General features: G+C 41.1%; 1 protein-coding gene across 2 annotated transcripts in view; it reads right to left on the bottom strand.

Moving 5' to 3' along the window:
- PHF8 (PHD finger protein 8) overlaps nucleotides 1-26,235 on the bottom strand; it is a 106,566-nt gene that overhangs the window by 23,663 nt on the left and 56,668 nt on the right. For both annotated transcript variants that reach the window (XM_030806927.1, XM_012499107.2), the window contains 4 exons: nucleotides 25,779-25,864; nucleotides 24,507-24,640; nucleotides 23,610-23,923; nucleotides 3,494-3,589 (listed from right to left, as the gene is read on the bottom strand). In XM_030806927.1, coding sequence (XP_030662787.1) covers nucleotides 3,494-3,589; nucleotides 23,610-23,923; nucleotides 24,507-24,640; nucleotides 25,779-25,864 — 630 coding nt within the window. The remainder of the gene's footprint in view (nucleotides 1-3,493; nucleotides 3,590-23,609; nucleotides 23,924-24,506; nucleotides 24,641-25,778; nucleotides 25,865-26,235) is intronic.

Below are 26,235 nucleotides of genomic sequence, written 5' to 3'. Positions count from 1 at the left end.
ATGTACCACATACATTTCATGCCCTTCTACTTTGCATCCTTGCGGCAAATGTCCTTCTCCTAGATTCACCTAATTCTGATTCATTCACCCAACATCCATTTAGTGAATAACTTCATGAGTTACTTTACTAATTCACCCTTCAAAATTCAGCTTTAGATTTACTTCCCACAAGGGAAAAAATGGTTCACAGAAGGTTACAAAAGGACCCTATGGATGTAGGGTCACCAACAACTATATCTTACAAAGTAGGTAATCAAGAGAAATTGACGGCCTGTAATCACAGCACTTTGGGAGGCCAAGGCAGGTGGATCACGTGAGGTCAGGAGTTCGAGACCAGCCTATGGCAAAACCCCATCTCTACTAAAAATACAAAAAAATTAGCTGGGTGCAGTGATGCACGCCTATAGTCCCAGCTACTTTGGAGGCTGAGGTATGAGAATCGCTTGAATCCAGGAGGTGGAGGTTGCAGTGAGCCAAGATTGCACCACTGCACTCCAGCCTGGGCCACAGAGCGAGATTCTGTCTGGAAAAAAAAAAAAAAAGACAGGGAATGACGTAAGTTGATTAAAGGAGAAACAGACTTCATAAATCAAGAAAGGGTGGCATACTTGAGTTTTGGAGGCATCTACCAGGAAACGAAAACTATGAGATTTTCTCTTGGGAATGGTATTGAAGGTGGGGAAAGTAGAGCAGAAGAACATTGCTTTTCCTCCTAAATTTCTCTATACTTTTGTGTGTGTGTGTGTGTGTGTGTGTGTGTGTGTGTGTGTGTGAGACAGAGTCTCGCTCTGTTGCCCAGGCTGGAGTGCAGTGGCACGATCTCAGCTCACTGCAAGCTCCACCTCCCAGGTTCACGCCATTCTCCTGCCTCAGCCTCCCAAGTAGCTGGGACTACAGGCGCCTGCCACCACGCCCAGCTAAGTTTTTGTATTTTTAGTAGAGACAGGGTTTCACCGTGTTAGCCAGGATGGTCTCGATCTCCTGACCTCGTGACCCACCCGCCTCGGCCTCCCAAAGTGCTGGGATTACAGGTGTGAGCCACCGCACCTGGCCTAATTTCTCTACACTTTTTGATATGCTACACCCACTACTTTGATCAAAAGCCCAAACAAAATTTTAAAGTAGGGTGCATAATTGTATACATGTGGCCGGGCGTGGTGGCTCATACCTGTAATCCTAGCACTTTGGGAGGCTGAGGCGGGCAGATCACGAGGTCAGGAGTTCAAGACCAGCCTGGCCAACATGGTGAAACCCCGTCTCTACTAAAAATATAAAACTTAGGCATGGTGGCACCCGCCTGTAATCCCAGCTACTTGGGAGGCTGAGGCAGGAGAATAGCTTGAACCCGGGAGGCGGAGATTGCAGTGAGCCAAGATCCCGCCACTGCACTCTAGCCTGGGACAGAGCTAGACTCCGTTTCAAAAAAATAAAAAAATAAATTTAAAAAAATTGTATACACATGTGATTTAAACCATAAAAATTAAAAAATGTATAGGGAAAAGACTATAAAGAAACATGTCAAAATGTTAACATTGGTTGCTTCTGGGTGGCGGACTCATGGGTGGTTCCTTCTTTATAATTCCCTTTATTTTCAATATTTTCTAAATTTTCTACTGTGCTAACCAGAAAAATTTACTTTGACAGGAAAAATAAACCTGGAAATGATAGGAGAAAATAAAATTTAAAAATAGGCCTAAGTTTTCTTTCTTTTTTTGTTTTTTGAGATGGAGTCTCGCTCTGTTGCCCAGGCTGGAGTGCAGTGGCATGGTCTCAGCTCACTGCAACCTCTGCTTTCCGAGGTTCAAGCAATTCTCGTGCCTCAGCCTCTCAAGTAGCTGGGACTAAACGCGCGTGCCACCACATGCAGTTGATTTTTGTATTTTTAGTAGAGATGGGGTTTTACCATGTTGGCCAGGCTGGTCTCAAACTCCTGACCTCAAGTGATCCACCCGCCTCAGCCTCCCAAAATGCTGGGATTAAAGGCATGAGCCACACTGCACCTAGCCAAATTTTTTTTTTTTTCCCGAGACGGAGTTTCGCACTTGTTGCCCAGGCTGGAGTGCAATGGTGCAATCTCAGCTCACTGCAACCTTGGCCTCCTGGATTCAAGCAATTTTCCTACCTCTGCCTCCCAACTAGCTGGGATTACAGGCGCCTGCCACCATTCCCGGTTGATTTTGTATTTTTAGTAGAGACGACGTTTCGCCATGTTGGTCAGGCTGGTCCTGACCTCAGGTGATCTGCCCGCCTCAGCCTCCCAAAGTGCTGGTATTACAGGTGTGAGCCATCACACCCGGCCCCAATTTTTTTTTAAAAAAGAAACATTTACTGATTAACTCACTAACGTAACACTTCTGCGGAATGCCCTGCTACCCCTACGTCACCCCCTCGACCTCAAGCAAACACCAAAAAGTCTAAATAAGGCAGGGTGAGAAGAGCAAGCCCTTTATCTGCTGGGGAACCACAGGTACTGAAATCTCAATGACCTCTATGGCAGACTGTTGCAGTAATGGCCCTCAGTGTGCTCATGTATCCTTGTATGCATACTTTGCAATGTGACTTTGCAGTTCTTCTCTCAAAAGGTGCAATCTATTTCCCAACCATGGGATCAAGGCTTGGCCACGTAACTTGTTTTAGCCAATGGGACAACAGTAAACATGACTTAAGCAAAGGCTTAAAAAGTGCTTGCACATTGGGCCTTGTCCTCTCTTGCTGCTAGAAACCTTTCTGCCACCTTGTGGAAAAGCTTGGTAGACTAAAGACCATGTAGAGAGAAGCCTTGGCCATCTAAGTAGGTCTGAGACACCTGAAGGAGAACTTTTGAGACCATTCAGCCCCAGGGAAGCTGGCCTAGACTAGAAGAACAGCTCAGCCAACCTACAGAACCATGAAAAATTATTAACTGTTATTTTAAGCCACTAAGTTTTGGGCAGACTGTTTAGCAGCAAAAACTAACTGAAGATGCATCCTCAGTGTGAATACTATCCAGCCAAGGAGATGAAGAAAATTCTTCCATTATCCTCTAAACTCCATGTTCAACTCAGTGGTCATTCTTCCCTCCTCAGAGATGGCCTCTCAGTATAGGGGATAATCTTGGGCCTTATAGAGCTCAACAGTCAACAGAATTTCCCTCCTTGACAACAAAACTACCAGAGCACTGGGATGATGGTATCGGAATGTTCTCAGAAGCCTCAGACTGCTTGCTAAAATCTGTTCAAGGTCTTCCTTTCATCTCAAATCATATAATATCAAATGCAACATGCTCCATTACCTCTGATTTTATTGGACTAATTACATAAACTCTGTGTCTTATTAGTCATTTTAGCTCCAGATCCTAACACAGTGCCTGACACACAGCAGACACTCAACAAATGTTTGCTGAATAAACAAATGAGTGACTGAATCAGGTCTTCTGATATTAAATATCCCTCCTACCTTGTCTATTTTCTCCTGACCATGCCTATAGAGTTTAAGAGACAGAATACGAGATTACCTTTAGGACTCCATGGAGCATCATCTGAATTCTTCTTTTTCTTGGGCCGAGATTTCAAAGCAGGGTCATCATCATCAGACTCCAGAGAAGGATAGACTGCAGGGAGAGGGGAAAACAGGGTAAAATGAGATTTTATCCAAAGGGTGAAGACAGAATGACACCTACTCCAGCTCCTACCCTTCCCCTACAAATGTACCTATTACTTAATCCATACTCAACTCCAAGAGTCTCTGAATGTACCACATACATTTCATGCCCTTCTACTTTGCATCCTTGAGGTAAATGTCCTCTCCTAGATTCACCTAATTCTGATTCATTCACCCAACATCCATTTAGTGAATAACTTCATGAGTTACTTTACTTACTCACCCTTCAAAATTCAGCTTTAGATTTACTTTCCACAAGAACTCTTCCCTCCCTCTCCTAATCTGATTGAGATGCCTCCTACTTGGCTCTCCATAGCATCCTGTGCATCCCTCTACTGAAGCTGTTATATGGTATTTAAGAGCTGATTAGTAAATCTGTTGCCTCCAATTTACCATGAGGGCAGGAATATGTATTATTTATTTCAAATTAAGGGAGCCTACTAACACAATGAAGCATAAGTTCTCAGTAACTGTTTACTAAGTGAATGAAGAAATAAACAGTACATACTTAATGCACACAAAGGGAACAAAAAGATCACCTGGGCTGAAAAAAACAAACAATCCCATCAAAAAGTGGGTGAAGGATATGAACAGACACTTCTCAAAAGAAGACATTTATGCAGCCAACAAACATATGAAAAAATACTCATCATCACTGGTCATTAGAGAAATGCAAATCAAAACCACAATGAGATACCATCTCATGCCAGTTAGAATGATGATCATTAAAAAGTCAGGAAACAACAGATGCTGGAGAGGATGTGGAGAAATAGGAATGCTTTTACACTGTTGGTGGGAGTGTAAATTAGTTCAACCACTGTGGAAGACAGTGTGGTGATTCCTCAGGGATCTAGAACGAGAAATACCATTTGACCCAGCAATCCCATTACTGGGTATATACCCAGAGGATTATAAATCATTCTACTATAAAGACACATGCACAGGTATGTTTATTGCGGCACTGTTCACAATAGCAAAGACTTGGAACCAACCCAAATGCCCATCACTGATAGACTGGATAGAGGAAATGTGGCACACATATACCATGGAATACTTTGCAGCCATAAAAAGAATGAGTTCATGTCCTTTGCAGGGACATGGACGAAGTTGGAAACCATCATTCTCAGCAAACTAACACAGGACAGAAAACCAAACACCGCATGTTCTCATTCATAAGTGAGTTGAACAATGAGAACACATGAAAACAGGGAGGGAAACATCACACAGTGGGGCCTGTGAGGGGGAAGGGGGCTAGGGGAGGGATAGCATTAGGAGAAATACCTAATGTAGATGACGGGTTGATGGGTGCAGCAAACCACTATGGCACATGTATACCTATGTAACAAACCTGCACGTTCTGCACATGTATCCCAGAAATGTATAATTTAAAAAAAGGAAAAATAAAATATGGTGTGTACACACAGCAGTTATTATGCAGCCTTAAAAAAAGGAAATCTATCACATACCACAACATGGATGAACATGGAAGATATTATGCTAAGAAAAAAAGGCCAGAACAAATGCTATACAATTCCACTCTTACAAAGTATCTAAAGGTGTCAAAATCATAGAAATAGAAAGTAGAGGTCGGGCGCAGTGGCTCATGCCTGTAATCCCTGCACTCTGGGAGGCTGAGGCAGGTGGATCACCTGAGGTCACAAGTTCGAGACCAGCCTGGCCAACATAATGAAACTCTGTCTCTATTAAAAATACAAAAAAGTAGCTGGGCGTGGTGGCACGCACCTGTAATCCCAGCTACTCAAGAGGCTGACATAGGAGAATCACTTGAACCTCGGAGGCAGAGGGTGCAGTGAGCCAACATCATGCCACTGCACTCCAGCCTAGGCAACAAGAGCAAAAACTCTGTCTCAAAAAAAAAAAGAAAAGAAAAGAAAAGAAAGAAAGTAGAAGGTGATGACCAATGGCTAGGGGGAGGAATTAGTGTTTAGGGGTATACAGTTTAAGTGTTGCAAGATGAAAAAGTTATAGAGATCTGTTGCACAACATTGTGAATATACTTAATAGTACTGAACTGTACACTTTAAAATGATTAAGATGGTAAATTTGTCAAGTCTAACAGAGCTTAAAGGTAAATAATGGAAAAATGACAAATTTAATGGTATGTGTTTTTTACAAAAAAAATGAACATGCACGTGCACGCATGCACACACACACATGCACACACACACACATGAAGAGGGTGCAGGGAGGGAGGAGTGACATCACTGATAATGGAGTAATAGGGAGCTAAAAGGATTTGTCCCTCCACTGAAACAACCATCAACCTGGCAAAAACTGTGAGAACAACTTTTATGGAACTCTGGAGTCCAATAAAAATCTCACAACAAGAAAGGGGGTGATTAACAAATAAAAAGGCTGCTAAAATCATGTCTTTAAGAAACTCCAGATGCAGGCGGATCATTTGAGGTCAGGAGTTCGAGACCAGCCTCGCCAACATGGCAAACCCGTCTCTACTAAAAATACAAAAATTAGCCACACATGGTACACATGCCTGTAATCATAGCTACTCGGGAGGCTGAGGCACGAGACTTGCTTGAACCCGGGAGGTGGAGGTTGCAGTGAGCCAAGATTGTGCCACTGTACTCCTGCCTGCCAAACAAACAAAGTTGTCAGGAAATCTCTATCAGAAAGTCTCAGCTTACTAATGAGGCTAAGGAATGGAGACTCAGTAACTGCACAATAACGAATACAATCTTTGTAAAAAGTAGTTGGGAAAAGTCACTAAAATAATAGATGACTGTAGTTCATAACAAGCAACAAAAGCAAACTGAGGAAGGAAAATTTGACTTCCAGAGTAAACCACATTATGATATTCAAAATTTCCAGTTTCCAACAAAAAAAAATCACGAGGCATGCAACGAAAAGGGAAGTATGGCCCATTTACAGGAAAAAAAAAAGAAACTGACAAAAACTGTCCCTAAGGAAGCTCTGACATTGTATTTACCATACAAAGACTTTAAATCAACTAGGCTGAAAGAGCAAAAGGAAACCACTGACAAAGAACAAAAGGAAACCAGAAGAATGATGCCTCAACAAATAGAACAAAAAGCAGCAACAGAAAGATAACTGGAATACCTCTAACACATAAAAATTAAACATACTTTTAAATAAACATGGGTCAAAGAGGAGATCCCACAGGAAAACAGAAAATATTTCCATTAATAAAAATGAAATTGCAAAATAAAACTTGGGGGATGCAAAGAAAGCTCTGCTTAGAGGGAAATTTAAAGTGCTAAATGTTTACATTAGAAATTAAAAATATCTCATGAGAAAGGAATCATTACAACTGGTATCACAGAAATACAAAGGTAGAGACTACTATGAACTACTATACACCAACAAATTGGAAACTGGGAAGAAATGGATAAATCCTTGGACACATATAACCTACCATGCTTGAACCATGAGGAAACAGAAAACCTAAACAGACAAGAAGTAATGAGACTGAAGCAATAATAAGAAGTCTCCCATCAAATAAATGCCCAGAACCTGATGGATTCACTGCTGAATTCTACCAAACATTAAAACAACAATTCTACCTTAACTCAAAAAACTGAAGAGGAGGGAATACTTCCACAAAACTCATTCTATGAGGCCAGCATTATCCTGATACCAAAACCAGAAAAAAATATAACAAAACTACAGGCCTGGCCAGGTGCGGTGGCTCACGCCTGTAATCCCAGCACTTTGGAAGGCCAACACCTGAGGTCAGGAGTTCGAGATCACTCTGGCCAATATGGCGAAACCCCATCTCTACTAAAAATACAAAAAATTAGCTGGGTGTGATGGCGGGCACCTGTAATCCCAGTTACTTGGAGGCTGAGGCAGGAGAATCGCTTGAACCCAGGAGGCGGAGGTTGCAGTGAGCCGAGATTGTGCCACTGCACTCCAGCCTAGGTGACAGAGCAAGACTCCATCTCAAAAAATAAAAATAAAAGAACTGATAAACAAATTTAGTAAAGATGGCTGGGTGCAGTGGCTCGTGCCTGTAATCCCAGCACTTTGGGAGGCTGAGACGGGCAGACAGCTTGAGCTCAGGAGTTTGAGACCAACCTGGGCAACATGGTAAAACCTCATCTCTACTAAAAATGCAAAAATTAGCTGGGTATGGCGGCAGGCGCCTGCAGTCCCAGCTACTTGGGTGGCTGAGGTGAAAGGATCACTTGAGTCTGGGGGACAAAGGTTGCAGTGAGCTGAGATCATGCCACTGAACTCCAGCCTGGGTGACAGAACGAGACTCTGTCTCAAAAACAACAACAACAACAACAACACCACCACCACCACCTCAGTAAAGTTGCAGGATACAAAATCAACATACAAAAATCAGTAGCATTTACATGTGCTAACAGTGAACGATCTAAAAAATACTAAAAAAAGCAATCCCCTTTACAACAGCTACAAAAAACTTAAAATACTTGCGAATAAATTTAACCAAATAATTGCAAGATCTCTACAAGGAAAACTACAAAACACTGATGAAAAAAATTGAAGGAGACACACAAAAAATGGAAAGATATCATATGCACATGGATTGGAAGAACTAATATTGCTAAAATGTCTATACTACCCAAAAACGATCTATAGATTCCATGCAATCCCTAACAAAATACCAATGACAGTCTTCACAGAAATAGAAAAAGCAATCCTAAAATTCACATAAAATCGCAAAAGATGCCAAATAACCAAAGCAATCCTGAGCAGTAAGAACAAAGCTGGAAGCCTCATACTACCTGATTTCAAATTATATTACAAAGCTACAGTAACCAAAACAGCATGGTACTGGCACAAAAACAGATACATGGGCCAATGGAACAGCATAGAGAATCCAGAAATAAATCCACCCACTTATAGTCCACTCACTTTCCACGAAGGCACCAAGAACATTCATTGGGGAAAGAACAGTCTCTTTAATAAATGGTGTTGGGAAAACCGAATACCCATATGCAAAAGAATGAAACTAGACCTTTATCTCTCGCCATGTACAAAAAAATCAATTGAAAATGGATTAAAGACTTAAATGTAAGACCTGAAACTATGAAACTACTACAAGAAAATACTGGGGAAATGCTATAGGACATTGGTCTGGGCAAAGATTGTTTTGGAGTAAGAACTCAAAAGCACAGGCAACAAATGCAAAAATACACAAATATAATTACATTAAGCTAAAAAGCTTCTGTACAGCAAAGGAAACCATCAACAAAGTGCAGAGACAACCCACAGAATGGGAGAAAATATCTGCAAACTATCCATCTGACAAGCGATTAATAACTAAAATATATAAGGAACTCAATAGCAAAAAACAAATAATCCAATTTAAAAATGGGCGAAATACCAGAACAGACATTTCTCCAAAAAAGACATAGAAATGGCCAACAGGAGCTCCTAAAGGAAGTACTAAATATAGGAAGGAAAAACCGTGACCAGCCAGTATAAAAACACACTGAAGTACACAGACCAGTGACACTATGAAGCAACCATATAAACAAGTCTACAAAATAACCAGCTACCATCATGATGACAGGATTAAATTCACACATAACAATATTAACCTTAAATGTAAATGGGCTAAATGCCCTAATTAAAAGACACAGAATGGCAAGCTGGATAGAGTCAAGACCCATCAGTATGCTGTCTTCAGGAGACCCATCTTAAGTGCAGACACACATAAGCTCAAAACGAAGGGATGGAGGGAAATTTACCAAGCAAATGAAAAACAGAAAACAGCAGGGGTCACAATCCTAGTTTCTGACAAAACAGACTTTAAACCAACAAAGATCAAAAATGACAAAGAAGGGCATTACATAATGGTAAAGGGTTCAATTCCACAAGAAGACCTAACTATCCTAAATATGTATGTACCCAATATAGGAGCACCCAGATTCATAAAGCAAATTCGTAGAGACCTACAAAGAAACTTAGACTCCCACACAATAATAGTGGGAGACTTTAATACCCCACTGACGATATTAGACAGACCATCTAGACAGAAAATTAACAAAGATATTCAGAACCTGAACTCAGCTTTGGATCAAGTGGACCTGATAGATATCTACAGAACTCTCCACCCAAAAACAACAAAATATACATTCTTCTCATCACCACCTGGCACTTTAAAATTGATCACTTAATCGGAGGTAAAACACTCCTCAGCAAACGCAAAAGAACTGAAATCATAACAGTCTCTCAGACCACAGCACAATAAAATTAGAATTCAAAACTAAGAAATTCACTCGAAACCACACAACTACGTGGAAACTGAACAACCTGCTCCTGAATGACTCCTGGGTAAATAACGAAATTAAGGCAGAAATCAAGAAGTTCTTTGAAACTAATGAGAACAAAGAGACAATGTATGAGAATCTCTGGGACGCAGCTAACCAGTGTTAAGAAGGAAATTTATAGCACTAAATGCCCACATCAAGAAGCTAGAAAGATCTCAAAATTCACAACTAAAAGAACTACAGAACCAAAAGCAAACAAATCCCAAAGCTAGAAGACGACAAGAAATAACCAAGATCAGAGCTGAACTGAAGGAGACAGACACAAAAAACCCTTCAAAAAAAAAAAAAAAAAAATCAACAAATCCGGGAGCTTCTTTTTTGAAAAACTTAATAAAATAGATAGACCACTAGCTAGACTAATGAAGAAAAAAAGAGAGAAACAGACACAATCAGAAATGATAAGGGAGGTATCGCCACTGACTCCACAGAAATACAAACAACCATCAGAGAATACTATAAATACCTCTATGCACATAAACTAGAAAATCTAGAAGAAATGGACGAATTCCTGGACACATACACCCTCCCAAGAATGAACTAGGAAGGAATTGAATCCCTGAATAGACCAATAATGAGTTTGGAAATTGAGGCAGTAATAAATAGCCTACCAACCAAAAAAAAGCCCAGGACCAGAGAGATTTATAGCTGAATTCCACCACAGGTACAAAGAAGAGCTGGTGCCATTTCTACTGAAACTATTCCAAAAAATTGAAAAGAAGGGACTCCTCCCTAACTCATTTTATGAGGCTAGCATCATCTTAATACCAAAACCTGGCAGAGATACAACAAAAAAAGAAAACTTCGGCCAGCTGCGGTGGCTCATGCCTGCAATCCCAGCACTTTGGGAGACCGAGGCGGGCAGACCACGAGGTCAAGAGATCGAGACCATCCTGGCCAACACGGTGAAACCCCGTCTCTACTAAAAATACAAGAATTAGCTGGGCGTAGTGGTATGCACCTGTAGTTCCAGCTATTCGAGAGGTTGAGGCAGGAGAATCACTTGAATCCAGGAAGCGGAGGTTGCAGTGAGCAAAGATCACGTCACTGCACTTCAGCCTGGTGACAGGGCGAGACGCCGTCTCAAAAAAAAAAAAAAAAAAGAAAAAAAGAAAAAAAAAAAGAAAAAGAAAATCTCAAGCCAACATACATGATGAACACTGATGCAAAAATCCTCAATAAAATATGAGCAAACTGAATCCAGCAGTTTATCCACCACCATCAGGTTGGCTTCATCCCTGGGATGCAAAGTTGGTTCAACATATGCAAATCAATAAATGTAATTCATCACATAAACAGAACTAAAGTAAAAAACATGATTATCTCAATAGATGCAGAAAATATCTTTGATAAAATTCAACATCCCTTCATGTTAAAAACTCTCAATTATCTAGGTACTGAAGGAACATACCTCAAAATAATAAGAGCCATATATGAAAAACCCACAGCCAATATCATACTGAATGGGCAAAAGATGGAAGCATTTCCCTTGAAAACTGGCACAAGACAAGAATGCCCTCTCTCGCCATTCCTATTCAACATAGCATTGGAAGTTCTGGCCAGGGCAACCAGGCAAGAGAAAGAAATAAAGGGTATTCAAACAGGGAGAGAGGAAGTAACATTATCTTTGTTTTCAGATGACATGATCCTATATATAGAAAACCCCATCATCTCAACCCAAAAGCTTCTTCGGCTGATAAGCAACTTCAGCAAAGTCTCAGGATACAAAATCAATGTGCAAAAATCACAAGCATTTCTTTACACCGACAACAGACAAGCAGAGAGCCATATCATGAATGAACTCCCATTCACAATTGCTACAAAAAGAATGTAATACCTATGAATACAGATAACAAGGGAAATGAAGGACCTCTTCAAGGAGAACTACAAACCACTGCTCAAGGAAATGAGAGAGGACACAAACAAATGGAAAAATATTCCATGCTCCTGGACAGAAAGAATCAATATCGTGAAAATGGCCATGCATTTACAGATTCAATGCTAATTTACAGATTCAATGCTATTCCCATTAAACCACTATTGACATTCTTCACAGAATTAGAAGAAACTACTTGAAAATTCATACTGAATGAAAAAAGAGCCCAAATAGCCAAGACAGTCCGAAGCAAAAAGAATAAAGCTGGAGGCATCACGCTACCCGACTTCATACCACAAGGCTACAGTAACCAAAACAGCATGCAATTGGTACAAAGACAGACACATAGACCAATGAACAGAATAGAGAACCCAGAAGTTAGACCACACACCTACAAACATCTAATCTTCGACAAACCTGACAAAACAAGCAATAGAGAAAGGATTCTCTATTTAATAAGTGGTGCTGGGGAGAACCAGGTAGCCATATGCAGAAAATTAAAACTGGATCCCTTCCTTATACCATATACAAAAATTAACACAAGATGAATGAAGGACCTAAATGTAAAACCCAAACCTATAAAAACCCTAGAAGAAAATCTAGGCAATACCATTCAGGACATAGGCACGGGCAAAGATTTTATGACAAAAATGCCAGAAGCAATTGCAACAAAAGTAAAAATTGACAAATGGGATCTAATTAAATTAAAGAGCTTCTGCACAGCAAAAGAAACTATCATCAGAGTGGACAACCTACAGAATGGGAGAAAATTTTTGCAATATATCCATCTGGCAAAGGTATAATATCCAGAGTCTATGAGGAACTTCAACAAATTTATAAGAAAACAACCCTATTAAAAAGAAGACATTCGGCCGGGTGCGGTGGCTCATGCCTGTAATCCCAGCACTCTGGGAGGCCGAGGCAGGCGGATCACGAGGTCAGGAGATTGAGACCATCTTGGCTAACACGGTGAAACCTGTCTCTACTAAAAATACAAAAAAATTAGCCGGGCGTGGTAGCAGGCGCCTGTAGTCCCAATCCCAGCTACTCGGGAGGCTGAGGCAGGGGAATGGCATGAACCTGGGAGGCGGAGCTTGCAGTGAGTCAAGATTGTGCCACCGCACTCCAGCCTGGGTGACAGAGTGAGACTCCGTCTCAGAAAAAAAAAAAAAAAAAATAAGAAGACATTCGTGGGGCCATCATATGAAAAAAAGCTCAACATCACTGATCATTAGAGAAATGCAAATCAAAACCACAATCAGACACTATCTCACACCAGCAGAATGGCAATTAAAAACTCAAAAAACAACAGATGCTGGTGAGGTTGCAGAGAAAAAGGAACGCTTTTACATCATTGGTGAGAGTGTAAATTAGTTCAAGCATTGTGGAAGACAGCATGGTGATTCCTCAAAGATCTAGAGGCAGAACTACCATTTGACCCAGTAATCCTATTACTGGGTATATACCCAAAGGAATATAAATAATTCTATTATAAAGATACGTGCACACGTATGTTCACTGCAGCAGTATTCACAATAGCAAGGACTTGGAATCAACCAAAATGCCCATCAATGGTAGACTGGATAAAGAAAAGCTGGTACATATACAGCATGGAATACTATGCAGTCATAAAAAGGAATGACATCACATCCATTGTAGGGACATGGATGGAGCTGGAAGCTGTTACTCTCAGCAAACTAACACAGGAACAGAAAACTAAATACCCCATGTTCTCACTTGTAAGTGGGAGCTGAATGACGAGAACACATGGACACATGGGAGAGGGGGAACAACATATACTAGGGCCTGTCAGTTGTGGGGAAGGAGAGTATAAGGAAGAACAGCTAATGGATGCTGGGCTTAATACCTAGGTGATAGGTTGGTCTGTGCAGTAAACCACCATGGCACACGTTTACCTATGTAACAAACCTGCACATCCTGCACATGTACTCCAGAACTTAAAATAAAAGTTGGAAAAAAAATGTCCAACAGGTATATGGGGAAAATGTCCAATATCACTCATCATTAGGGAAATAGAAATCAAAACCGCAATGAGAAATCATCTCACCTCAGTTAGAATGGCTATTATCCAAAAGACAAAAAGTAACAAATGCTGGAGAGGATTTGTTACTCTTCAGCATTTGGAGAAAGACGAACATTCATATACTGTTGGTGGGAATATAAGGTAGCACAACTATCATAGAAAACAGTATGGAGGTGTCTCGGAAAATGTAAAAATAGAACTACCATATGATCCAGCAATTCGACTGCTGGGCATATCCAAAAGGAAAGAAATCAGTATATCAAAGAGATATCTGCATTCCCATGTTCACTGCAATACTATTCACAACAGCCAAGATATGGAATCAACCTAAGTGTCCATCAATGGACAAATGAGTAAAATTAAGAAATGTGGTATATATAAACAATGGAATATTATTTAGCCATTAAAACAAATGAAATCCTGTCACTTGCAGTAAAATGAATGAAAATGGAGGTCATTATATTAAGTGAAATAAGCCAGGAATAGGCAGACAAATATCGCATGTTCTCACTCATATGTGAGAGCTAAAAAAGTGGATCTCACAGAGGTGGAGAGTAGAATGGTGGTTACCAGAGGCTGGAAAAGGAAGCGGGGGATGAAAAATAGTTGGTTAATGGGTACAAAAATACAGTTAGATAGAAGGAATAAATTCTAGCATTCAATAGTACAGTCAGGAAATTAGTTAATAATTTACTGCATATTTCAAAATAGCTAGAAGAGAATTATAATGTTCCTGACATAAAAATAAAGGTTTGATGATAGATATATCACTAAGCCTAACTTCATCATTACATATTGTATACATGTATCAAAATATCACATGTATCCCCAAAATATATACAATATACTGTTAATATATCAACTTTATAAAATACCAAAACAAAAAAAAAAAGGTTGGGCATGGTGGCTCACGCCTTTAATCCCAGTACTTTGGGAGGCCAAGGAGGGCGGATCACTTGAGGTCAGGAGTTCGAGACCAGCCCGATGAAATCCCGTCTCTATTAAAAATGCAAAAATTAGCTGGGCGTGGTGGCGCATGACTGTAATCCCAGCTACTTGGGAGGCTGAGGCAGGAGAACCACTTGAACCTGGGAGGCGGAGGTTGGAGCGAGCCAAGACTGCGCCACTGCACTCCAGCCCGGGTGACAGAGCAAGACTCTGTCTCAAAAAAAAAAAAAAAAAAAAAAAAAAAGAATAACAGTAAAAATAGCAAAAAAAGAAATGAAAAAGGTCTCAAATAAATAATCTAAATGATCATCTCTGAAATTAGAAAAACAATAAAATAAAACCACAGAAATCTTAACTACATTAAGAGCGGAATGTAACTGACAAAGATAAAACATAGAAAATGAAACCAAAAATATTGAAAAGATCCATTAAATTGACACAATAAGGCCTGGCTCACACTTGTAATCTCAGCACTTTGGGAGGTCCAGAAGAGATGATCACTTGAAGTCAGGAGTTTGACACAAGGCTATGCAACACAGTGAGACCCCCATCTCCATAAAAATAAAAAATCAGCCAGTGGCATGCACCTGTAGCCCTAAAAACACTTTTTAAGTTAAAAAAAAAAAAAAAAAAAAGACAAAGTGCCAGCAAGAATGGCAAAAAAAGAAAAAAAAGAGAAGAAACAATTTACCAATATCAAGAATGAAAAGGGAAAAGGGGGATATCACTAAAGACCCCGTAGACATTTAAAGAATAATAGGGGAATTCTACAAACAACTCTATGCCCATAAATTCTGTAAGTTATATGAAATGGACCAATTCCTTGAAAGATACAAACTATAAAAACTCACCCAAACTCTTTCCCCTCTTTTCACTACTGCACTTGGCTAGTCTTAAAAAATAAATAAATAAAAAATAAATAACTAACTCACCTAAAATCAAACAGATAACCTGAAAATTCTATATCTAATAAAGAAAATAAATCCAGGCCGGGTATGGTGGCTCATGCCTATAATCCCAGCACTTTGGGAGGCCAAGGCGGGTGGATTACTTAAGGTCAGGAGTTCAAGACCAGCCTGGCCAACATGGTGAAACCTCATCTCTACTAGAAAAAAAAAAAAATTAGCCGGGGAATGGTGGCACGCACCTATAGTCTCAGCTACTCAGGAGGCTGAGGCATGAGAATCACTTGAACCCAGGAGGCAGAGGTTGCAGTGAGCCGAGATCGTGCCACTGCACTCCAGCCTGGGTGACAGAGCAAGACTGGCTCAAAAAAACAAAGAAAAGAAAACAAAAAGAAAAATCTACAGTTAAATCCTGAACAAGAAATCTTAACAATGCATTCAAAATGTCTGTTTAATGACACTTCAAAAAAGAGGATATATGAATGGCGAACACACGGAAAGTTGTTTATTATCATTAGCCATTAGATGAACCACTAAATGACATATCACTACATACTTATTAGGATGATTAAAATAACTATATTGACAAAACCAAGTGCTGATGAGTATGTAGAGCAACTGGAATTCCACATATTGCTAGTGGGAATGTGAAACAACCAATCTGGGAAACAGTTCAGTAGCTTTCTTTTTTTTTCCTGAGACAGAGTCTCGCTCTGTCGTCTGGGCTGGCAGTGGTGTCATCTCGGCTCACTGCAAGCTCCGACTCCTCGGTTCACGCCATTCTCCTGCCTCAGCCTCCCAAGTAGCTGGGACTACAGGTGCCTGACACCAAGCCCGGCTAATTTTTTGTATTTTTAGTAGAGACAGGGTTTCACCATGTTAGCCAGGATGGTCTCGATCTCCTGACCTCGTGATCTGCCTGCCTCGGCCTCCCAAAGTGCTGGGATTACAGGGGTGAGCCACTGCGCCTGGCCTCTTTTTTTCTTTTTTTTTGAAACGGTTGTCTCACTCTGTCCCCGGGGCTGGAATGCAGTGGCGCAATCTTGGTTCACTGCAGCCTCCACCTCCCAGGTTGAAGCGATTCTTCTGCCTCAGCCTCCTGAGTAGCTGGGACTACAGGCACATGCTACCACACCTGGCTAAATTTTTTGTATTTTTAGCAGAGACAGGGTTTGACCATATTGGCCAGGCTGGTCTTGAGCTCCTGACCTCGTGATCTGCCCGCCTTGGCCTCCCAAAGTGCTGGGATTATAGGCGTGAGCCACCACGCCCAGCCAGTGGTTTCCCATAAAGTTAAAACATCCACTGCCCATACTGCCCAGGAATCCCATTCCTAGGTATTTACCCTAGAAAAATGAAAACTCGTTCACACAAGAACCTATACCTGAATGCTCACGGCAGCTCTATTTGTAATCACCCCAAAGTGGAAACAACTGAAATGACCTTCAATGGGTATAATCCATACAATGGAATATTACTCAGCAATAAAACAGAACAAGCTTTTGATATGCAACAACATGAATGAATATTAAAGCCATTATGGTGGGCCGGGTGCAGTGGCTTATGCCTGCAATCCCAGCACTTTGGGAGGCTGAGGTGGGCGAATCACAAGGTCAGGAGATCGAGACCAGTCTGGCTAACATAGTGAAACCCCGTCTCTACTAAAAATACAAAAAATTAGCTAGGTGTGGTGGTGTGCGCCTTTAATCCCAGCTACTCAGGAGGCTGAGGCAGGAGATTCACGTGAATCCAGAAGGCAGAGGTTGCAGTGAGCCGAGATCATGCCATTGCCCTCCAGCCCAGGTGACAGTGCGAGGCTCCATCTCAAAAAAAAAAAAAAAAGGCATTATGGTAAGCAAAAGATGCCAGTCTCAAAATATTACATACTGCATAATTCCATTTATATGACATTCTGGCAAAGGAAAAAACCACAGTGACAGAGAGCAGATCAGTAGTTGCTCGGGAGTAGAGGGAAGGCATGACTACAAAGGGGGTAGTAACACAAAGGAGGTTAGGGAGTGATCAAAGGACTCTGTATCCTGATTATGGTGGCTGGAAGAATATAAACATGTGTATACCAAGAGTCAATTTTACTTCATGTTAATTTAAAAAATAAAATTTCAGGCCGGGCACAGTGGGTCACACCTATAATCCCAGCACTTTGGGAGGCTGAGGCGGGTGGATCACCTGAGGTCAGGAGTTTGAGACCAGCCTGGCCAATATGGCGAAGCCCCGTCTCAACTAAAAATACACAAAATTAGCCGGGAGTGGTGGCGTACGCCTGTAATCCCAGCTACTTAGGAGGCTGAGGCAGAAGAATCGCTTGAACCCGGGAGGCGGAGGTTGCAGTGAGCCAAGATCGCAACACTGCACCCCAGCCTGAGTGACAGAGCGAGACTCTGTCTCAAAAATAAATAAATAAAAATAAAATTTAAAACACGCTTTACCAAAAAGCAGATTGAAAATACATCAACAGAACTTTCAACTCAAGATGTTGAATACAGAAAAATTAAAAAAAGAATAAAATACCAAACACTAGAGATGATCAATAAAGCCAAAAAACTAGTTTTTGAAAAGACTAGCAATCAAATAAACTAGACCAACTATTGTTAAACACCATGACCAAGTACAAGTACAGCTAATCTCAAGAAAATATCGATTCAAAATTAGTAATTCTATTAATGTCAGTCACTGTATTAAAAAATTAACATAGAAAAACTATGTATTTATGTCCAAATATGCCAAAATTATTTGATGAAACCTAATTTGATTCTAGATTTTAAAACAAACAAAAACCTTTTAAAGTAAAGCTAGCCTGGGCAACATGGCAAAACCCTGTTTCCACTAAAAACACAAAAATTAACCAGGAGTGGTGGTGTGCACCTGCAGTCCCAGCTACTCGGGAGGCTGAGGTAGGAGAATCACTTGAGCTCAGGAGGTGGAGGCTACAGTGAGCCGAAATTGCACCACTGCACTCCAGCCTGGGTGACAGAGTGAGACTGTGTCTAAATAAACAAATAAATAGCTAGAGACTCCCCTGAACTCTATGAGAGTAGTCTAACAGAGACCTATATATTGAGTGGAGAAAGACTGGCAGTATTCCCTTTAAAGTCTGAAAACAGCACAAGGATGCCCCCATCACTACTATGACTCAACGCTGTAATAAAACTGGAAGCTAGAGGTATGAATACTGGAGAGAAGGAGGATATTATGGGTTGAATGGTGTCCCCTAAAATTAATATGGTGAAGACCTACCCCCTAGTATTCAGAATGTAACTATATTTAGAGACAGAGCATTTTAAGAAATAATTAAGTTAAAATGAGACCATTAGAGTAGGCCCTAAACCAATCTGACTGGTGATCTTACAAGAGGTGGTGATTAGGACATACAGAGAGACGTCATGGGCATGTATGCACAGAGGTACGACCACATGAAGAGGCAGCAAGAGGAAGGCCATCTGCAAGCCAAGCAGAGAGATCTCAGGAAAAACCAACTCTGCCAGCACCTTGATCTTCAACTTTCAGCTGCCAAAAGTGTAAGGAAAATAACTTTCTGTTGTTTAAGCCACCCAGTCTGTGATATTTTGTTATGGCAGCCCTATCAAACTAATACAGGACACACAGATCATCTACCTCAAGAACTCAAGACAATAAACTGAAAACAAATAGAACTAATAACAGTATAATAAGGTAGTCCAACACAGGATTGATATGGGAAATAATCAACTATTTTCTTCCATATTAGCAATAGACAATTAGAAAATGTAATACATAAAAAGATGCCAATTTTACAAACCAAAATAAAATATCTAGAAATAAACTGAAGAAGAAATAAACCAAAGAAGAGATACACACCAGACCTGAATAAATAGAGACAGACTATGTTTGAAGACAGAAACATAAGATGGCTGCTGCTCATACCCAAAAGGTAAATAAGAGAAAGACGTCTGGCTGGGCCTGGTGGCTCGCGCCTGTAATCCCAGCACTCTGGGAAGCTGAGGCGGGTGGATCACTTGAGGTCAGGAGTTCGAGATCGGCCTGGCCAACGTGGTAAAACCGTGTCTCTACTAAAAATACAAAAAATTAGCCAGGCGTGGTGGCATGTGCCTGTAATCCCAGCTACTTGGGAGGCCAAGGCAGGAGAACTGTTTGAACCAGGAAAGCAGAGATTGCAGTGAGCCCAGATCACGCCACTTCACTCCACCCTGGGCGACAAAGTAAGACTCGGTCTCAAAACAAACAAACAAACAAACAAACAAAAAGGACAAAACAATGATTTCAATGCTGTTCAGAAGTTGTACCAGTACAAAAACAATTTTCCATAGTTGTTTACAACCAATCAGTGGTAGATTTTTTTCACAACTACAGAGAAAGCCTTAGCAACATAAGACAACGTACAGACAAAAACTAAAAATCACACAAGTTTGTCTATCAGACAAAAAGGAAATGGTGACTGTTTTCTACAAAATTTAGTTCTGATGGGATAGGCTACCTGACAGAGCAGATGAAGAAGTTGCAAAGACATTTCCCTCTGGTTTTTTTTGTTTGTTTGTTTGTTTTGCCAAAAAAGATTGATAGGGACTAGGCCCTGGATCAGATTTTAATTTGATGAAGCTGGTATCTATTTAACCAAATGCCCTCAAGAATCCAGATTTGGAAAGAAGAAGTCTGAGTCCAGAGCTTAAGGCCATAGAGAAGCCACTGACTATAATGCCGGGTACAAATGCCATTGGGCTCTAACTTAGGACTGCTATTATTTGAGTCTATATTTTGGCTTCAAAGTCACATGGATTTTGAGGGCTGTGGCTCTAATCTCTTTTTGCATGCCTTATTGTTTTTAGTGCACAAATTTTCAGGACACGAGGTTATATTCAGGAATGCACAAATCCCAGTATAGCCAAAATGCCTCTGATGAAAGATATGTCTCCATAAATTAATCCACAAACACCATGCAATCCTTTGAAAAGCCAATTCTAAAATTCATCTGGAATAGAAAAAGCTCAACAGCAGCCTCGAAATTCTGGAAAAATAAGAAAAAGTAGGGAGGTCTCTCCTTGGTAAGCTGCCTTTCCATGGCTGCTGGGCAAAGCAAGGAGACGAAAGAGGGAGGAGAGGCTGAGTGAGCTGTTCTAAGAGGAGTGGTTAAATCAAGTCCAGACGTCTTAGCTGCAGGTCAATGTGATTTGACTGCTCACAGTAGAGTGGGTGGCCAGGGGAACCTGGCATGTCCCTAAAACAAATCAAAGCTTAGCTCAAAGATGAGAGCCTTGGTGAGCGTCTGTGGTCTCCTCAGGTTCACAGCAAGGTCTGCAGAGGGGATTTGCTCTACCAGAAACAAAGTCTGTGGTAACTAACCTACATAGTATTGTCACAGGAATAGACAAGTTGATTTTCATTTTCTTTTTTAGCATCTGTTTGGTAAAATAAAAATTTGCTTTGACAAGTTTTTATGGAACAGAATAATATTAATAATATCTAACACACAGTACTTACTTATCATGTGCTGGGCAATGTTTTAAGTGCTTTCTGTATATTTATTTAACTCTTAAAACAACCTATGAGGTAGATATGACTATCACAGAGAGGCATAGAGAGGTTAACTAGCCTGACTCGGACTAGAGTGGAAAACAAATCCCCATATATATGGGAATTTCGTTTATGACAAAGGTAGAACTTCAAGTCTGGGGGATAATGATGAACTAGTCAATAAATGGTGTTGAGGGAAACGACTACTGATGTGGAAAAAAACAAAGTTAGATTCTAACATCCCACAATTCACAAAAACTTAATTCCAGATAAAGAGCTAAAATTTTAACTCCTATACAAGTTTTAGGGGAAAATATAAGAAGGCCTTCTTAATCAAAACATAAAATACAAAAAACTATTAAAAACTGACAAAGGTGGCTGGATGCAGTGGCTCACGCCTATAATCCCAGCACTTTGGGAGACCAAGGCAGGAGGATCACTTAAGCCCAGGAGTTTGAGACCAGCCTGGGCAACACAGCGAAATCCCATCTGTACAAAAAATAAGCTGGGTGTGGTGGCATGCACCTATGGTCCCAGCTACCAGGGAAGTTGAGGTGGGATTGCGGAGGTCGAGGCTGCAGTGAGCCATGATTGCACCACTGCACTCCAGCCTGGGAGACAGAGTGAGACCATGTCTCAAAAAAAAAAAAAAAATTTGATAAAGATGACAATGTAAAAATCAAAATCATCTACATGCTAGAAAGACATAATAAAATTAAACACAAACCTAAAAGGAAATATTTTTCAATATATCCAGAATATACAAAAAATACTCCAACACATCTAGAATATATAAAGAACTCTTACAAATCAATAAGAAAAACAAAACATCCCAATAGAAAAATGGGTGAAAGACTGAATGGAAAATTCACAGAAAAGGAATAAAGAAGAGTCAATAAACACATAAAACAAACAAGACACCATCTTTTGCCATAAGATTGGCAAAAATTAAAAAGGCTGATAGTATCCATTGCTGGTAAGGCTATGGGCAAACAGGTATGTTTCATATACTGATCATGTACTGGCCCTTTTGGAGGGAAATTTGGTACTATTTATTAACATTTGTCTTCTACATACCCTTCAACTCAACAGGTCTATTCCCCCTAGAAAAATATTAACTGGCACACAGGTACAAAAGGTTACTGTAAGAATTTTCATTGCAGTGTTGTTAGTAAAAGTAAAAACTTAGGAACAACTTAAATGTCAATCAGTAGGGAATGATTAAACATATATTTCTATATTACAGAACACTATGCAGCAGATAGATCTCTGTATTGATAAAGTATATCTCTGTACTGACATTGAAAGAAAACTAAGCAAGTTGCAGAACCACACACACTAAAACTATACTTCTGTCTACATATGAATGTAAACACAACAAAATAAAAGGCATAAGTGAAAATGATGACAAAGGTTATCTTTGGGCTCAGAGAGGAAAGAGTGTTAGTCAAAAAGAATTTTTGTTTTCCCCATCTTCTTCTAATTTTGGTCAATAAGCATTAACCATACTTGTATAACTTTTGAAATATTAAAACAATGGCCGGGTGCGATGGCTCACGCCTATAATCCCAGCACTTTGGGACGCCAAGGCAGGCGGGCAGATCACTTGAGGCCAGGAGTTCGAGATCACCCTAGCCAACATGACAAAACTTTATCTCTAGTAAAAATACAAAAATTAGCCAGGCGTAATAGTGCACGCCTGTAATTCCAGCTACTCGGGAGGCTAAGGCACGAGAATTGCTTGAACCCAGGAGGCAGAGGTGGCAGTGAGCTGAGATGGCACCACTGCACTCCACCCTGGGTTAATGAGGGAGATTCTGGCTCAAAAAAAACCAAAACAGTACAAAAAGCACTTACATTTTACAGTCACCTGTATTACACAAGAGTGCCTGATACATTGTGGCACTCAATAAAATCTTGGATTAAAAAAAGGAGTCATCTCTTAAATGTAAAAAGCCCACTGAAAGGTCATTATGTATCTCTGCAAGCGACAAACTGGCCAACACAGGACACAAATGACACAGATGATGGCAGTCAAAACAGGCAAGAGAAAAAAAGAGTAACCAGCGGTAAAGGTTGGACATTAGTAAAAATAGATGATAGCAAATTATAACTACCATTTTTTGAAGGCTTCCATGAGCAAGAAACTGTGCCAGATGATCTGTGTAAGCATCATCTCAAATTCTTAACATTAACCTGTGAGATATTCCCATTTTACAAATTAGGAAAATACGGCTTAGAGAAACTAAATGTCAGGCTTAAGACCAGGACTTTGCTCACTACAAACAAGCTGTCCTCTATTGGGACTAGGATGGAGACTGGGACTGAGGAGACCCCTTCTGGCCTGAACCCATGTGCTTAGCTGCCCTTACTATACTCTGCATCCTTGAAGCACGCTCCCAAGCTGTCCTGTTCATCCAGACTGGCGTTCTCCTCCTCCTCCTCGCTCTCGGTTCTCCAGTATGCTGGCCGCTTGATGGGCCGCTTCCCTGGGGTGCGCTGGGAAGCAGGACTGTTAGACACTGTGCCCAGCCCACTGCTGGAGCTCCCACTGCTTCGATCCTGTCCCCCGGTCCACCAGGCCTGCAGGCTAGAGGTAGCCGGTGAGGACGATGAGGACTGCAGGTTGGCCATGCACAGCATGCCCTGGATGGCCTCCTGAGTGCTGGGAGAAGCTGGGGCCTCGCTGCAAGGAACAGAGGAGAAATACTGAGGAGTTGTTTTTAGCTGTCAGAGTAAACCGGTCATCAGAATACTCAGGGAGAAGGGACGACAGCTATGAGGATCAAGGTGGGAGGAAAAAGGGGAGAATCATCCAAAGTGAAAAATTTGGAATTAAGCTTAAGGATCAAGACAGTATCATAGATTGTTTTCTGAAAAGCCAGTCCTTTTTGCGTTAAGTCTCTCCACAGACAGCAGGCAAGGTGGCAAAAAAGGGGCACACCTCCCTCCCTGTTTAGGCATGCTGCATTCTTTCATTGTTTTTGTAACAATTCTCCTTGCATGACTCTTCCAGCCCCTCTTCCCAACTTCCTAAGTGCCCAAAATTGATTCCTCTTGAAGTCTATACATCTTATTGCCATCAGATCTTAAGTTCCTTAGGACAGGTTTCATGCCTACTTTATTCTTTCACCCAAATGCCCTGGATAATTCTTTGTCCCTTTAAATAGCTCTATAAATATCTACTGATTGGCTGACCTGGCACCTTGGGCGGGAGCAGGGGTTGCTGTCTGATAGCCTGGAAAGGGGAGATAAAAGCCAGTACTTACGTGAGGGCAGCATAGTCAGGTCCCCCCACCTGCCTGCTGGCCTTGAGCAGATCAAGAATGCCACCAGCGCCACTACCATTCCCAAGCTTGCCTTCAACCCCTTCCACCATGTCCTCATCTGTTGTATAATCCTCCTGTTGGAGAGACAGTGTATCACCTCAGCTGCCCAGGATTGGTCTGATAAGGCCCCAGTACAGGGGTGATGATCTGACTCCTGATATTAATATCTTCTGAGCACCAAGTATAGACCAAGTACTAAGCAGAATATTCATTCTTTTATCTTAATTTCCAAGGCATCTTTGTGAGCTAGGTAGTATACTCCCATTTTAAACAGATAAGAAAACTAAGGCTCAGGGAAGTTAAATAATTTGTGTAAGGTCACATCAGATACTCCATCTCACATACTCTTTCTGCTATATCACACTGACTTTTTATTTTTTGTTTTCAGACGAAGCCTCGTTCTGTCACCAGGCTGGAGTGCAATGGCACGATCTCGGCTCACTGCAACCTCTGCCTCCTGGGTTCAAGCGATTCTTCTGCCTCAGCCTCCCAAGTAGCTGGGACTACAGAGGTGTGCCACCACGCCCAGCTAATTTTTTAGCAGAGACGGGGTTTCACCATGTTGGCCAGGATGGTCTCGATCTCGACCTCGTGATACGCCCACCTCGGCCTCCCAAAGTGCTGGGATTACAGGCGTGAGCCACCACGCCCGGCCCACACTGACTTTTATTCTACTCTGTATTTATTAAAGGATGCTTAAGGTATTTCAACTAAATTGAAATCTTCCATTTATATGCTCAGCAGCACTTGGCACACAATCTTTCACTTAATAAATATTTCACTGTATGCAGTGGCTCACCGTGTGATTCCATTCCAGCACTTTGGGAGGCGAAGGCAAAAGATCACTTGAGCCCAGGAGTTTGAGACCAGCCTGGGCAACACAGCAAGACCCTATCTCTACAAAAAAAATTTTTTTTTTTAAAGAATTAGCTACATTGGTGGTGTGAGCCTGTGGTCCCAGCTACTAGGAAAGCTGAGCTGGACCCAGAGGTCAAGACGGCTGTGAACCATGATCATGCCATTGTACCCCAGCCTGGGCAACAGAGCGAGGAAACTCTGTCTCAAAAAATAATAATAATAATAAATAAATTATTCAGGAAATGAATGCATAGAATGTCTTCCTCCCTGCATATCCCCCAACTAGAATGACAATCTGTCTTCTGTCTCTATCACCAGAATGAGCAGAAGACTAGATCCAGGGCAGAATCCTACCTCAATGTCAAACTCAACTTCTCCTGGTTCACGAACTCGGTTGGGGTCAGAGCAAGGCTTCGCACGGGGCAATTTCCGGGGAAATTCTAGAAAACAATGGAATGCACTTATTATGAAGCTATGATTAGCATTTCAGCCAAATACCCAGAAGAAAAAAATAAGACTAATTTTCTTGGAAGTAATGACCACGGATGACTAATTTCGAGAGGTTAGGGATCAGGTGATAAATAAATCTTTAGAACAAAGGAAACAATGAAGGCCTATAGAACACAGTATAGCAAAATGTCAACAAGCTCAGACCTAAGGTCTTAAGTCTACCAAGAGGGCCAAAAACAAATATAAAATGGGCAAGGGCTGGGCGTGGTGGCTTGCACCTGTAATCCTAGCACTTTGGGAGGCTGAGGTGGGCGGATCACCTGAGGTCAGGAGTTCGAGACCAGCCTGATCAACACAGTGA

The sequence above is a fragment of the Nomascus leucogenys genome, chromosome X, assembly GCF_006542625.1.
Source record: "Nomascus leucogenys isolate Asia chromosome X, Asia_NLE_v1, whole genome shotgun sequence".
NCBI lineage: Eukaryota > Metazoa > Chordata > Mammalia > Primates > Hylobatidae > Nomascus > Nomascus leucogenys.
The sequence above is the reverse complement of the archived record's forward strand: the minus strand, read 5'-3'. Positions and strand labels throughout refer to the sequence as shown.